This window comes from Fomitiporia mediterranea, assembly GCF_000271605.1.
Source record: "Fomitiporia mediterranea MF3/22 unplaced genomic scaffold FOMMEscaffold_13, whole genome shotgun sequence".
In the NCBI taxonomy this organism is placed as follows: domain Eukaryota; kingdom Fungi; phylum Basidiomycota; class Agaricomycetes; order Hymenochaetales; family Hymenochaetaceae; genus Fomitiporia; species Fomitiporia mediterranea.
In genome coordinates this window covers 345,833-361,059 of record NW_006760398.1, presented here as the reverse complement: position 1 = coordinate 361,059, position 15,227 = coordinate 345,833, and the positions used below count along the sequence as shown (strand labels likewise).

At 37.5% G+C, this 15,227-nt stretch overlaps 1 protein-coding gene across 1 annotated transcript; it reads left to right on the top strand.

Moving 5' to 3' along the window:
• Positions 1-9,335: 9,335 nt before the first annotated feature.
• On the top strand, positions 9,336-13,627 carry FOMMEDRAFT_160691 (uncharacterized protein; the record flags this gene model as incomplete). Its single annotated transcript, XM_007270412.1, has 13 exons — positions 9,336-9,578; positions 9,749-9,796; positions 9,862-9,900; positions 9,963-10,635; positions 10,686-10,804; positions 10,860-11,115; positions 11,175-11,572; positions 11,628-11,833; positions 11,904-12,159; positions 12,222-12,342; positions 12,395-12,486; positions 12,540-12,639; positions 12,690-13,627. 13 exons carry the CDS (start codon positions 9,336-9,338, stop codon positions 13,625-13,627), a joined length of 3,489 nt encoding a protein of 1,162 aa, XP_007270474.1.
• Positions 13,628-15,227: the final 1,600 nt, after the last annotated feature.

Sequence of the window (15,227 nt, the reverse complement as noted above, 5' to 3'; positions counted from 1 at the left end):
AATTCTTAGAGCCACAAATCAAAACAACACTCTTAAGAAATACAGGTTGTTCACAGACAATAGGAATGTGTACCAGGACATCAGGAAAGGACCTGAGAATGTTAGACAATTGGAATATAACCAGCCAGATAGTATTATGGTTTACAACACAATGCAAATAGTAAACTGCACAAGCAGGACAATCTATCAAGCATTACTGGACTATAAAATACGACTACTCTTGGATACTGAGAAATATTTCAATCTAAACGATTCACACAGGTATTCTATTAAGTTAGAAGGCTACATCATGCATTGAAAGACAGAAATCAGCACATTGAGTAAGGAAAAGTGTATATACATTGAGAATACAATGATACTGCTTCAGAATAAGCATCAGGCATGGAGATACATTGACAGTGATAGAAAGACACAGACATATGCATACACAGTCGATTCTATTCAGTACAGGAAGGTATTCAAAAGCAAAGAACTGCTTCAGACAATTTCAGGACCAGGAGAATGTTCAGACATTCAGGTATATCAATTCTACAACATTAGAACACACATTTCCATCTTCAGGATTGAAGAAACAGTCTATAATGAGTACAATCAAAGGAATTCACATAGAACAATGTTCTATAAGGTACAATTGGATGTTACACTACAAAACCATTCAGTTCATAATGAAGAATTGTTCAGAAACGTCAGAACCAGCTCAGACTACAAGGATATATTGTACAGAACACAGTTTCAGGAGAACATAAGGTATTACATTGTGAAATACATCTTCAGACAGCCAGGATTCATTGGAATAGACTCAGGACACTCTATCAGACATATTATGAGCATCACAGGCACTCAAACAGATGTGCTAGCATGCATATACTCAGGATACATAGTAAGAATCAAGGTATTCAAGCTACAGGATGACAATTACAACCTACAGGATGTAAAACCACTATGATCTATGTATCAGAATGACAGTAAGACACTACTGAGACCAGGAAACAATATGCTTCATATGGAACAAAGTACAGAAGTTCAGAGGGTGACTTCAAGCCAGAGAACAGGTTCAGAACCCGGACAATCTGCTCAATCTGCTCAATCTGCTCAAACAGATTATCACACTGCTTCAAGGGAAAGCAAAGGCAATACACATACAGCCAGTGAATATTAGAGTAATAGTGAATTAGGAATGATCAAACAGACTATTTGAGTATTCAGGCATGATACTTTGACACTACAGAAGGACATAGAGCATTAGGAAGCTCTAGGACATCTATTGAACAATGATACAGTTCAATCTACTCTAGGAATGAGTAGTTACAATCGGTTCAAAGTACAAAAACATGCAGAAGACCTCTCCAGACACTACAGATATGTTCTAGGACAGTACCAGACGTTTTACACTGAAAATGAAGTCATATTTCGACGAGAGGGCAAGAGGCACACACATTGCATTACATACATGCTCTTTGAGCATACAATCATGTTTGAACACACATTTATCTTACATGGATTGCTACAGAACAATTTTGCAAAGGACTTTGCAGGACTAGACAGTATCAGTACTACAGGAAACAGGACACACAATAGGTACATAAGGAAAGAATACATCAGAATAAGGACAAGTACACAGAAAGACAGGAAGTCAATGCTAGAATGCATTGATCCACACATGGATTTGCCAAATGAACAGAGAATTGGCAGCATACACTCAGGACTTCAGGCAGTGCTACTGCACATACAGACAGGACATTTCATTGAGACATACATGGAACAATACAGTATACAGACAGTTACAGCATTCAGGAAAGTAGAAAACACTACTTGGACACAGTGTGATAGAACATTGCACCATGAGACATTGAAAGTATACTCAGACAATTCAGGAATTGAATCAATCGACTTACAAAGACACAAACGAGTCAAGACACAAGGAAATAGTATGAGAATACAGTAGGACATTCATTGCACACAGAGATACTGTGTATATACACACATATCTAGTGATATTAGGCTCATACATTATGATCTCATTGAATTCGAAACAATATTTTCATTCAAGGACAAATATTACACTCTAGGTTGCACTCTACAATTAGTATTTGGACATTGGGCTCAACAGGATATCCAGTTTTGCATCACAGTTGGTTATTGCAAGCAAAAGAGTACACATTTGGAGATATTCTACCCATACAAGCACAAGGCATTACATTTGCAGGAACTAGTCTATTGGAAAAATCGAGGACATAGCAGAGGAATTTTGGAATACATCTCCACTATCTATTATTGTATGACTATTCTACAGGAGCAGAGAAACACACAAGGACAGCTAGAAGCTGCAACACTAATCCATTCTATTAAGGAAGAAGGCTATAGCTTTGTTGATCAGGGATTTACCTCTGCACTTCCTGAAGATGTAGGAGAAGAGAATATTTGCAATTACCATGCTGCTGGAATTTCCACTTCTGTACATATTGATCTACATTGCATGTCTCAGAATACTCAATTGCTGAAACACTATATCTCCCCAGGAACTCCACCAATTCCCTTCAAAAAGTGTTGTATTAATAGCAACAATTAAGGGGCAACTTTCCTACTAATTGACTATACAGTAATATTGACTATGTTTAATTCTATTAACGTTTTATCTAGTTTCACATAGTTCAGAACCATACTACTCACTGTCTGGAACACCACCACTGTCTCAATACATACCAGATCAACTTTGGATCAGTTCAGAGAGGCAGTACTACATCATGAGGATGTTTCCCATACACATGGGCAAGGTATTTTATTATTTACTTGTTACTAACTATTACTTTTAGTAAGTTCTCCACCTTTTCTACTGATTTTTAGCATTTAGGACTAAATGCTAGTGTAGACTGTAAGGAAACTCACTGTTCCTCACAAGAGAATTCTAATCGCCCTTAGTTCACTCAACTACTGACTGGGATAACCTAGTACTCGAGTGAGGGGTCAGGGGAAAAGAATCCCCTTTACCCAGCAGTCAATACTGTCTTTTATAGGGGTATACATGTGTAGATACATGAGGAGGAAGTGTAACTAACTACAATGAGAATATATGTGCTTGTGGGTCCCACTGTGTAATGATCTGACACAATCAGCAATGTAGTAGTAATAAAATACGAACCAGTAAATCAAATCCTTACACTTGCCCTGGTAATATATAGTAGAAGAGTTTCCTTGAATTCTAAGAAGTGTATACAAGTCCTACATGAATTTTGACTCAAATTATAGTCTGTAATTATGAATAAGCTTCTAAGAGAGTCTGTATAACTAGAAGACATAATTCTAATAAATGTGTACTATATTTTTAGAAGTAAGTTCTGTTTAGGTTAGAACTATATAAACTTGCTTAGAGAATCAGTTAACAATTATACAAATAGTGTTGTAACTCTAAGACTTAGGTAGCTTACTAATCAGGTCTACTAAGACTTCTTCCTAAGAGTAATCTAGAATCTAATACAAATGTAGAGGAGCTTAAACTCTTGTCTGGTAGACCTTAGTCTGTTAGTATGTATTATAACTAGTTATATACTTTAGGATTTCCCTCTACATTCCTAACTACTAGTAGTTCTAAGTAATAAGTTCCTATGTTTTGTGTTAGTCTAAATGTTCTATAGTTGGATTGTTATAATAAGCTTAGACAATGTCCTCTTACAGCTTCTAATCCTTTAGAATGTATAGTCAGCCTTTCTAGTAAACCTGTCCATCCTTATCCTTCTTCTAGTTCCTAGCCTGCTTCTCTAACTACTTTACTATAACCTAGTCCTGTATGTGTCTTAGAGCTTACTATATACAGGTAACAAAGTCAACATTCTTGAATTTGAGTCAGATCTCTTAAATTGTCTTGAATGTGAAACAGGAATTGTTTAGAAGAATAAGATTTTTATTATCATTCTCTCTCCTTTCATAACCTACTTGTCTTGAGAGTAAGTTAGTTTTCATTATTTATATTCTAGGTTTGTAAGTTAGTATAAAGTTATAGTCTTACAGTTCTAACATCTAACAAGCCTAGTAGTAGTTAAGCTTCTAAGGTGTTTAGAAGTACTAGAGATTAAAGTGATTACTCTAAATCTCAAACTTCTGTATAGTACTAAAGAGATATTAATACTACTCCTTTAGGGAACAGACAATTGTAAGGAGTTCCTTATTATAGATAGGGTAGTTCTGTTCTATTATAGAGAGGGATTCTGATTAGAACACTATCAGATACTACTTTCTGTTAATAAACTAGAATAGTACTACTCTATTTGTAAAGTCAAAAGAGTTGGCTTTAACTCAGAACTTGTTTATAACTGTTAGAACTACTAATATAAGCTTGTTAGTAATAGCCTACTTAAGGGACTCAAATGTAGACTACTACTAATTACTCTATTACTAAGGAACATCTTTACTGGTGAGATTGTAAAGGGGCTGGACAATAGTACTAAAGTCTTAAATAAAGTATTAGTAGTAGTTTACAAACCTAAGAAACACTTAAACCTGTTTTAGGTTCTAAGGTTGTGACCAGTTCTAAACTATAGTTACCTTTACTAGATTCATACAGACCTCTCCTCTACTAATTATGAAGCTCAGATAATCTACTAACTCTTACATAAAAGAATACTTTACTTCTTAGAGAAATAGTTTATTATTTTAGAGCTACTATAGAACTACTTAAATTAGTTAGTAATAATACTCAACTGTCTGAGTAAAGATTAGAATATTGTCTAGATACACACTAACATACTCTAAGTTAATTAGATCTACAAGGATGTGATTCATAAATGACTAGAATGTTGTAAGTAAGTTAGTTAGTCTGAAGAACATTATAGTTAGTTTGTACAATCTGTAATTAGTTTAGAATACAGTCTTCTACTCATCTCTGTCTTAGATTCAAATATTATTGTATTTCTATCAAATGTCCAACTTAGTAAAAACTCTAAATGTATGTGTCTTATTAATAAGCTTCTGAATCAGAGAGAGTAGGTACTTGTTTTTAATAGTACCTTTATTAAAACAACAATAATTCTAGACTAGACAGAGCTTCCTATCTTTCTTTTTGACAAAGAAGAAAGAGAAGGCTATAAAGGACTTTAAGGGTCAGATCCAGCTGTTCTAAAGATTTTCCTGAAGGAACTCATTAAGCACCTCCTACTTGTCTCTGTTAAGTAGGTAGATCTTACAATTCTTAGGTTAGAAACCCTTAATTAATTTAATTGTATAGTTCTAGAGGTGACATTTAGGAAGCTAGTCAAATTCCTCTTTACTAAAGACTTTAGGGAACTCTTAGACAAAATCTGGCAGGCTGAGTCTATATACATTCTAAAGTAGAGTCATTCTAAGAGGGTTCTAGACTAGTTCTGTCTTAGACATTCTTTAGATTAACTCTGTTCTATCTTAACTAGAATATATGTCCACATATTTACCCTAGTTAAAGAAGAACAACTGGTCACTTTCATTAGAACTGTTAGTAACATTAGAAGTGTTTGTATCTACTTAAAACAGTAGTGTAAAATAACTGTAAGAATTAGAACACTAATTAAACACAAGTGTTTACTCTAACTAGTTAATAGTAGGGTTGTAAGTCTTAAGCTATTTGAATCTAATAAAAATGTCTGTCTTTCTAAGGTTAGTAACTTCAAACTTAATACTTTCCTTATAATCCTGAATAGTTATTCATAGTTGAATAAACTCAGTAATCTAACTATTCTAGTTTAGAGTTCTGTCTATATTATATACTAGGATTAGAAGTAGAATGTGTTAAGTAGGAAGGTAGTGTTTCTATACAAAGGTCTTATTAATACACAAACTAGTGTATCTACTATTTACTAGAACTATTATTCAGATCTAGAAGGACCCTAAGAAGAGAGCTAAGAGGACAGGAACCTAGAGCTAGTGTTTAGAACATTCTCTAATAAATTACTACTTGTTCTGAAGGAAACATACAGCTTGTACAGTCTTATTGTCTAAGAGAGTAAGTATATGTACTAACATTTCCTTATTAACCTCTCTCTTTCAACAAGGACAGACTCATGTTCTCAACTGTGAACTTAGCTGAGACTATCCTTACTTAATACTATAAACAAACTACTAAGTAGTAAACAGGGCTAGATAGTGTTCTGAATGTTCTAAGTTCTTAAAACACAGAAGTAGTAGGTTGAATTGTATGAATTTAGACTTAGATAAAGTATAAAGAGAAGAATCAAAAGAATTAGAAGAAATAAGAGAACTATCTACTTTTGTTTTTGACTTTTCCCTTTTTAATAAATAATTTTGTTAATTTACTTTTTCTACTTTTTCTACTTTTTCTACTTTTTCTACTTTTCTTACTTTATTTACTTTTAATCCTATAGTGTCTATTAAGTCAAAAGTGACTGTTAAAAAATTTAAGTCATAGCTTTTTAGTGTTACATTTACTATTAGACCTCTATAAAATCCTAGAGTATGTAGTCAGAGTCTGAGAGTTCTAAAGTAACTTCCAGATTTGTAAAAAAGGCTTCTTACTACAAATTCTACTTGTTACTTGTTATTACTCTAATAACCTGACAGATATACTGTTGTTTCTATAGATAGTCCTTAATTTGGTGCCCTGACTTTCTGTAAGTAAAGTATACTCCTTACTTTTAGACTTTTCTAATATTTATTAGAATGGATTGATTACAAATTACAGGCAGATTAATCTAAGGGCTTAGAACTGTTAGAGTTAAATGTATGTATAAACATTCTATACAGACTTAATATATTCAAGCTATAGCTTAGTTGAAGGAAATAGTGTGTGTCTTCTAATTAGTGTAAGTAATCAGTTTTAGCATTATTCTAAGAATCTTATTAACTAGTTCTAGGTAAAGAGCTTTTTCAAGTATTCTAATAAAAACATTATTAAACCTAAGTACAAATCCTACCTTCTAGGCCAGGATATTAAACTCCTGAAAGAAAGTATTAGTAGAATGTTTACTCTATTACAGAGACACAAGCTTGTTCTACACATTGTACTTCTTATTCAGATTAATAAAGGAAGTACAGAGCTGTCTCATGAATTCTGAATACAACTCATTGTTCTAAAGTTGGATCAGGCTTCTAATCTAATGTCCTTTAATCCAGTTCTAGGCTCAGGTAGCTATGTTGTCTTCCTTTATAAAGGAGAGGACAAATAAGACACAATTAAGATCTAAGGATAGATCAGTTAAAGTAGTAGCTACATATAGTTCAACTTAGTACTAGAAGTCCTTAAAGTGCTACCTATTAAAGTCTGAAGGGTAGACTATATGTACTTTCTTTCTAGAACAGGTTGTGACTTCTAGAACAACTAGAACAGGTTCTGAGAGAGTTAGAGACACATAGTTAGTAAAGGTCTCTTAAATAAAGGTCTACACATATTAAGCTAGGTCTACTCATAACTACTAAGGTAAACAAAACATAAACTCAACTAACTGTATAATACACATAATCTACCCTGAACTGTCTAAATTAGACACAAACTATAATAAGGAAACTTGTTCAACCACAGAGCTGAAATCCACAAAGTAGCACTATAGAATTGTTAGAATTATACTTTTCTACAGAATAATGTAACAGATTTTCAAAAAAATAAAAAATGACTAAGTTATTTCTAAAAGACTATTTTTTGCTCTAAATGACCTAATTGTTATTTTGCCACACACAAAAAAAAAATTCTACAAATTCTTGTCAAATTTCACCACCCTTAGCTACAACATTATGACAAATACCTCCCATATACGGAAATTACATAATATTATTAATACATCCTATAATTGTCTCAACAGAAAGTAGGCTTAGTGAGCTAGTAAGAGGTACTCATATTATATATACTGTTACAGAAAACCTGTAGATAAGATGTAAATGTATATTTAACAAAAAAAAAACTGATAATATTTTTTTTTGCTTTGCCCTCTCATAAATTTCGCTGCTAGGGTCCTTCCTAATTAGTTAAGCGAGTCCGTGACACATTACTGTCACAGCTTGTCAAGTTTATCTTTTGTCTACCTTAATCTGGTAGGACAGTAAGGGTGACAGTTAGTGTAGGAGGGTTTATGTTTATACTACAAAGGAATCAACACTAAACTAAAAGGGGTAATAAATAAAAGAAGAGTGGTAAAAGTTTAAAAGGGTATAGAAAGTTTAAAATTTAAAAATGTAAAAGGGTTAGGACAAAGAAAAGAGATTAACACAACAGTGAGTACTAATGCCTGAAACATAAGAGAGTTGTAGGGTAGTAATGAATAGTCTTAATCTGATGTTAGTAACAGTATAGAGGGGACCTAAAGGCTTAGTAAGGGGACCCAGGCTACAACTATTCTACACAACAGAAATACAGAATGTAAGTACTAGAACATAGTTGGAACTTGTAGAACAGACATAGAGAGAGAGTGAGACAAAAGTAGAGTATATAGAGTAAGCCTAAGAGTACAGGACTACCTGGAGTAGACAAGATTAAGACTACAGGACTAGTCTGATCTTGTATGCCTATATATACTAAACTACACAAGAGTACTCAGGGAGTATGAGCTACTAAGAATGAAAGAAAGGAAGGTTAAAGATAAAGGTACAAAGAATGAAGGGATGGACAAAGGGTAAGAGATTATAGAATGAACAAAGAATGAAGGGGTGGTTAAAGGAACAGAATGATAAAGTAAGGAGGGGTAGTAGTAAGAGTCAGTATGTATATAGTCTATAGACAGTACTCCTAAGGGACAGAAGTCCTGAGTTCCAGTACAGAAGGGTGCAGAACCCTTGGAACTGAAGGTGCAAGAGTAGAGAACTGTAACAAATACAATCATTCAATGTATTTTTTTAATAAAAAAAATACTTTGCTTGTATTACTTGTTATTGCTAGGACCTAATATAATAGCTTGAAAAAGTGCAATTATTACTACATCAGCAATACATTGATGCAGTAAAGTGGAAAGTTAGATGAATCTAACATATGTTTACTGATATAGATAGGTGAACACTTGAAACAATCAAATGGTAGAATTGCCACAATGAGATAATCCCATTTGGTTAGACATCAAGTATGTTGGCCTCTGTACCAATTACCCAAACTATAACAAGAAATCCGTTGCTTTTGCAACATATAATTCATCATAAGTATGACAAATGTATTGCAAAACATATTTTATTGTCCAATCAGAGACTTGCTTCAGAACATGTTTTAGCATGTGGCATGGTACTTTGCATATGATATTATGATCTGTCTGTTCTGTACGAATCTGTGGGGCATAAATGACTGACCATTCTTACGAATCGAAACAACCCATCACCATTGAAATATTCCTACATACGATTCAGTCTAATACAAACTCGACACACGCCCATTTGTTATGAGGGTTACCAAAGACACAACACTGGAAGAAGATGAGCAAAACTGGGTGTTAGTTCCCGCCAGAAACGGTCTTCCAGAGTATTATGAATACACGCAGCCTGTTGAAAAGGGCTCTCTCGATGACCGCGAATACCGCATTATTCGTCTAAAGAATCGACTTGAGGCAACAATCGTTAGCGACAAACACGCGGATAAGTCCGGCGCTTGCATGGATGTTTCGACCGGATATTTCCATGATCCGGTAAGTAATGTTGCCCTCACCTCTTCTTGCCGCTCTTGGTCCGTCCTTCGACGCAACGCACAGAAGCTATGTGCTTGTTACATCGAAAGCTATGCGATGGAGCGGGTGGACTGCTAGGATAAATCGTCTAAATATCGGTGTTGTTGGCAATGTTACTCACCAGACTACAGGAAGGGATGCCTGGCACTGCCCATTATTGTGAGCACTTGATGTTTCTGGTAAGCTAAACTCTCAAATATGAAGATGGACCTGTAAGCGTTGACTTCCGCGGCTCTGATTACAGGGTTCGGAAAAACATGAACAAGAAAACGGGTATAAGGAGGTACAGTTAATCCATTCAAATATTAATTCTAGCGATCCTTACATGCCTCTCGTCAATAACAGTTTCTTAGCTTGCACAGCGGATCTAGTAATGCATATACTGGAGGTTCTGACACCGTTTTCTTCTTTGATGTTGCTTCAGATGCACTCGATGGCGCACTCGAACTCTTTTCTGAATTCTTCCACTGTCCGCTCTTTCACGAAGACTCGGCACTGCGCGAAGTTGAGGCGGTTGATTCTGAATACACGAAGGATATGCAAGATGATACCTGGAGGCTAGAGTATCTTGACAGGTCACTTGCACGTTCAGGGCATCCATTACGAAAATTCAACCATGGCACTAAAGCTACATTAATTGGGAAGTATCTCGTATCGGAGACATCGCATTCACAGCATAAGTCGGATAATGACAAGCGTGACCACAGATCATCGGGTAGAAACCCTCGCAGTGAGAGTCATGATCATAGTAGAGCTTCAAGCACAAGCTCTATTCGGAGCTCAAGTGCATCAACACGAACGCACTCGGAGACGAGACATAAGGATGCAAGCACAGTATCGTCCAGAATACCGAGTAGATCGAGCTCTCAGAATAACAGAGAAGGGGAAGAGAAAGAAGCAAAGAAAGCCAAGGAAGAAATAGAGAAGCGAGCAGCAAAGAAGGCGAGGCAGAAGTTGATTAAGTGGTGGGAGAAGGAGTACTGTGCGGGCAGGATGAGCTTGGCAGTAGTTGGTAGAGGTTTGTTTACTTCTCTATTATAGCTTCAGCTTGATCCTGATTCTGAGTAGAATCTCTCGACGACCTCACTCGCATGGTTGTGGAGTATTTCTCGCCTATCAATAATACCGGACGAGACCCTGCTCCATTTAAGTCTTTGGTGCAGCCGTACGGGAAAGAAGAGCTAGGTGTATGTTTCTCACAAATCTAGAAGATGCCAGCTTACAGTACATTACATTCTCTAGAAAATCGTCTACGTGAAAACAATCAAAGAAAGATATGAAATATCTATTTCATTTCCCCTCCCATGGCAGGATCCTTTTTGGCGAGAAAGCCCAACGCACTTCATTAGCCATTTACTTGGCCATGAAGGGCCAGGTTCATTGCATGCTTACTTGAAAAAGAAGGGATGGATTTCGGGGTTAATTGCGGGACCTATGGATCCTGATCGAGGGATCAGTGTGCTCAGGATAAAAATACTGCTGACAAAGGATGGATTCAGTGAGCATTATTTACAACTGTTCCGTGCTGCCGTGCCAATATTATCAATGCTCTTTTAGAGAACCAACAGAAAGTAATATTAACGTGCTTCAAATTCATCAATCTGCTGCGCAAATCCAGGTTCCCGGAATGGATGTCAAAGGAGTTGAGGAAAATTCAAGAGCTATCGTTTCGTTTTAAGGAGAAAGGCTTTGCACTTCCTCATGCAGAGGGAATTGCTACTGGACCAATGAAGCTTCCCGTTCCTCGTGCCCTTCTTCTGAATGGCCCCGTCCTATTATGGGACTGGAATGAGGAGCTTGTAAGCAATATACTGAAGGGATTAGATATCGAGAATTGCTACATTGTTGTAGCCGCAAAGAGTCATGATAACCTCAGTGGAACGACATGGCACAAGGAACAATGGTGCAAAGCAGAGTATGCCATGAGGCGGTTCGAATCCCGATTTATATCCGAGGTAGGTACGACTCTTTATAATTAGGGACCTATTAGACGATTACTTGTTATTCTAGGCTCGCAGAGACAACGATATTCCTGAGCTAACTTTGCCAGAACGCAACCCATTCATTCCAGAGAACTTTGATGTTGATAAAGTGCATGTTACAGAGCCACGGAAACGGCCTGCGCTTATCGAGCGCACGCCACTCATGGAAGTATGGCACAAGAAGGATGATCAATTCTGGGTTCCGAAGGCTAGTGTTAGGATTGCAGTACGAACGTAAGTCGGTTTAAATCCGTATTGTTCACATTATCAGCCATGTCCTTAACTCTCCTTAAAAACTGAGCAGACCTGCCGCCGCAACAAGCCCTCGTGCTTCCGCATTGACGAGTTTGTTCGTACAACTTGTGGAAGATGAGCTCAACGAATATTCCTACTTTGCCCTTGTTACAGGGTTAGGTTATAGTCTAAATGATACTGTCCGTGGTTTCGTAATATCACTCGGTGGCTACAACGACAAACTGCATATTCTTGCCACTGCTGTTCTTGACAAGATTAAAGGCCTCGAGATTCGAAAGGACAGGTTACAGGTTATGGTCGAACAAGTTGCGTTTCTCAAAACATACCTTTTTAAGTCCGATAACTCACTTTGAAAATTCCTGTTCAGGAGAAACGAGCTTTAGAGAATAGACGACTGGGACGTCCATATGGGCTAGCTCAGTATCACTTGGACTACCTCATGGACGACTATGTATATAAAACGAAAGAGGAATTAGAGGCAATAGAAGGTTTCTGCTCGTATCCTTTATGCATGAGGAAGTGTTTGCTGATTAAGGATAGATATTACTGTTGAGGAACTGTCTACACATGCGAAACTACTGTTGTCTCGAGTGAAACTTGTGATTCTCGTCACTGGAAACCTGGAGCGCAAGGTAGGTCATCGAGCCTGTCGAATTTGAAGTATTCTATGTTTATAGCCGTGTAGGATGCTATCAGTATTGCAACCGAAGTAAAGGAGACACTGGGAGCCAAGCCAGTTCCAGAAGGCGAACTAACGAAGATACGTATGCGACTGCTCCCTAAAGGTATGCATAGCGTGTTCTACAAATGTAATTTCTGATAGTAATTTAAACAGGGTGCAACTATATCTGGGAACTACCCGTACACAACAAAGACGAAGAAAACTCGAGCGTATCATATTACTGTCATGTTGGTAATTCGTCCGACCCACGCACTCGTGTGGCATGTCATCTTCTGGCCCAAATCTTGGACGAGCCATCGTTTGATGTTCTTCGAACGAAAGAACAACTTGGATATGCGGTTTTTTCTTATGCTCTTGAAGACGTCGAGATGATTGGGTGGTATGCGTTGATACAATCCGAGTCAGACACAAGATATCTTGAGTCACGCATTGAAGCATTCCTGAGGCATATGCGCAAGATACTCAAGGACATGTCAGATGAAAAGTTTGATAAGCATAAGCAATCGCTCGAGAAGGAGTGGACAGAGAAACTTAAGGTGCTTCCTCAGGAGACTGGAAGGTTCTGGGAGTCAATCCAGGACGGATATTACGATTTCCGACAAAATGAGAAAGACGCAAAACTCCTTCACGACATATCATTGCCAGAGGTCCGTGCAATGTTCAAAGAGTGCCTCGATCCCTCATCAAAAACACGCTCCAAGCTTTCCGTCCACATGCGTTCTCAAAAACCGCCTAAGCCTCCTAAAGTTCCGGCTAAGCCCAATGTCAGCATCCATGCTGCTCAGGAGTTCATGGGTTTACTAAAAAAAGAGGGGATTACTGTAGACGAAAAGCAGTACAAATCGGAGTGTGAAGACGAGTTCACACTGCCTGAAATGCAAGAATACTTAAAGGAGACATGCCTGAGTGAATTGCTGAAGAACAATGACACCAAAGTCCAGGAACTGATTGGGAGACTGAAGGCACTTGTGGAGAAGCACCCTGTAAAGCCTGCTCTGGAAGTGAAACATATCACTGATGGTGCCAAATTCCGACAGGGTCTTCAGCTTTCTGATGTTGCAAAGCCAGTCAAGAAGTTTGAAGTAGAGTAGTTTGAAAGCTACCTCCTTAGTCCGAGTCGCCTATACGAGACGGTCAAAGTGATATTAATAATAGATCACAATATTTATTTTATTTATTTATTTATTATTCGTGCGCGGCAAAAATAGAATGTTATTACAACCGCGGGAGTAGCTCGAGTGCTGTGGCTACCACCCGGCACCATCTCATTCTCGCTCTGCCCTGTACCCAGCACATTGCTACTTGTTGGCGGCAGCAAACAAGTAGCGAATGTACAGCTTCAAAGTCTTGCTACTATACCTAGGCATTACCTACAGTTCGTTCAAAAGGCTTTATGGGTGCCGTTCGTTGATTGGATTGATAAGCTAGCATGTCCACTGTTACATAATTGAGCAAGTTACTCAAGAACAATGTTAAGAGAGTCAGGGAATTGATTGAGAACCCGAAATTGCCTGGCGAGAGGTATCCTGTAGAACCCGTGCTAGAAAGCTGAACATATCCATGATGGTGCCAAATTCTGACAGAGTTGTGAACTTTCTATAGTTGCTGATGTTCGGTCCTGGACCTAATGGACCCGGGTCGACCCTAGGACCGAACCTGAGGTCCGAGTCTATTATGAGATGATTAGTTCATCAACGGACGAACCATGAGACAATGACTTCATAATGTCTCAGTTAGAATACATACAATATAAGGACGAGAGACACTGAGCAGTCAATCGTCACCTCACCCCTTGTCTATGTGTGCCCCCCTTAAGTTCTCCCTCTCAACAGGTTATGAGCCTTGAGCTCCCTGCATACATGCATCCACTGTACACTCTAAACTCTTTACTTGCATACATTTGCACACATTTGCATCATGGTTCCCCCACATACAGATACGTGCTGTAAACCAGCCAATGTACCTAAATACTTTGGTCAAAACATCACAATGCTTAAGACTGAAGTGAACTACAAGATGTGGCACTACTGCATTGTTTCTAGTGTTACAGCTATGTGCTTCGAACACTTACTAAAGGATGAACTGCAGAACAAAGCTGAGAGGGAGATGGCTAAGGCTATTCATACATGCATAGTCAATAACATTGCTGACACAATATTGGCAAACTATATACACTTTGATACGTCTATCCCTCAGTTAATGAAAGCACTTGAAGAATGCTTTAACCCCCAGACAGTATGTAAAAAGGCTATTGACAAATTGGCACTGTTTATTTGTAGAGACCATGTAAAACATTTCAGACATACATTAGACAGACTTGAGGAAGCATACACAACTCTGTCTGCTAACAGTGATCCACCACACAACTCTACATACAAAGCAGCAATATTGCTTGCTACTCCTGAGCAATATACACACATAGTAAATACAATAATACAATCTACTGATGCCCAAAACAAAGGCAAACCAGTCAATGAACATAAGAAAGTCAAACTGAAGCAACTAATCCTTACATTGCAGAATGCCTACAACAATTACTGTGCTAAACAAGCACAAGATTCCAATGATCAGACAAAGAATAATGCACACATTAATACAATGTATAAAGCCAATAAGCAGAGGAAATTCAATCTGCCAAATCTGTTCAATCCAACAAAGCAAATGTTTCAATTGTAGAAAAACAGGACATTT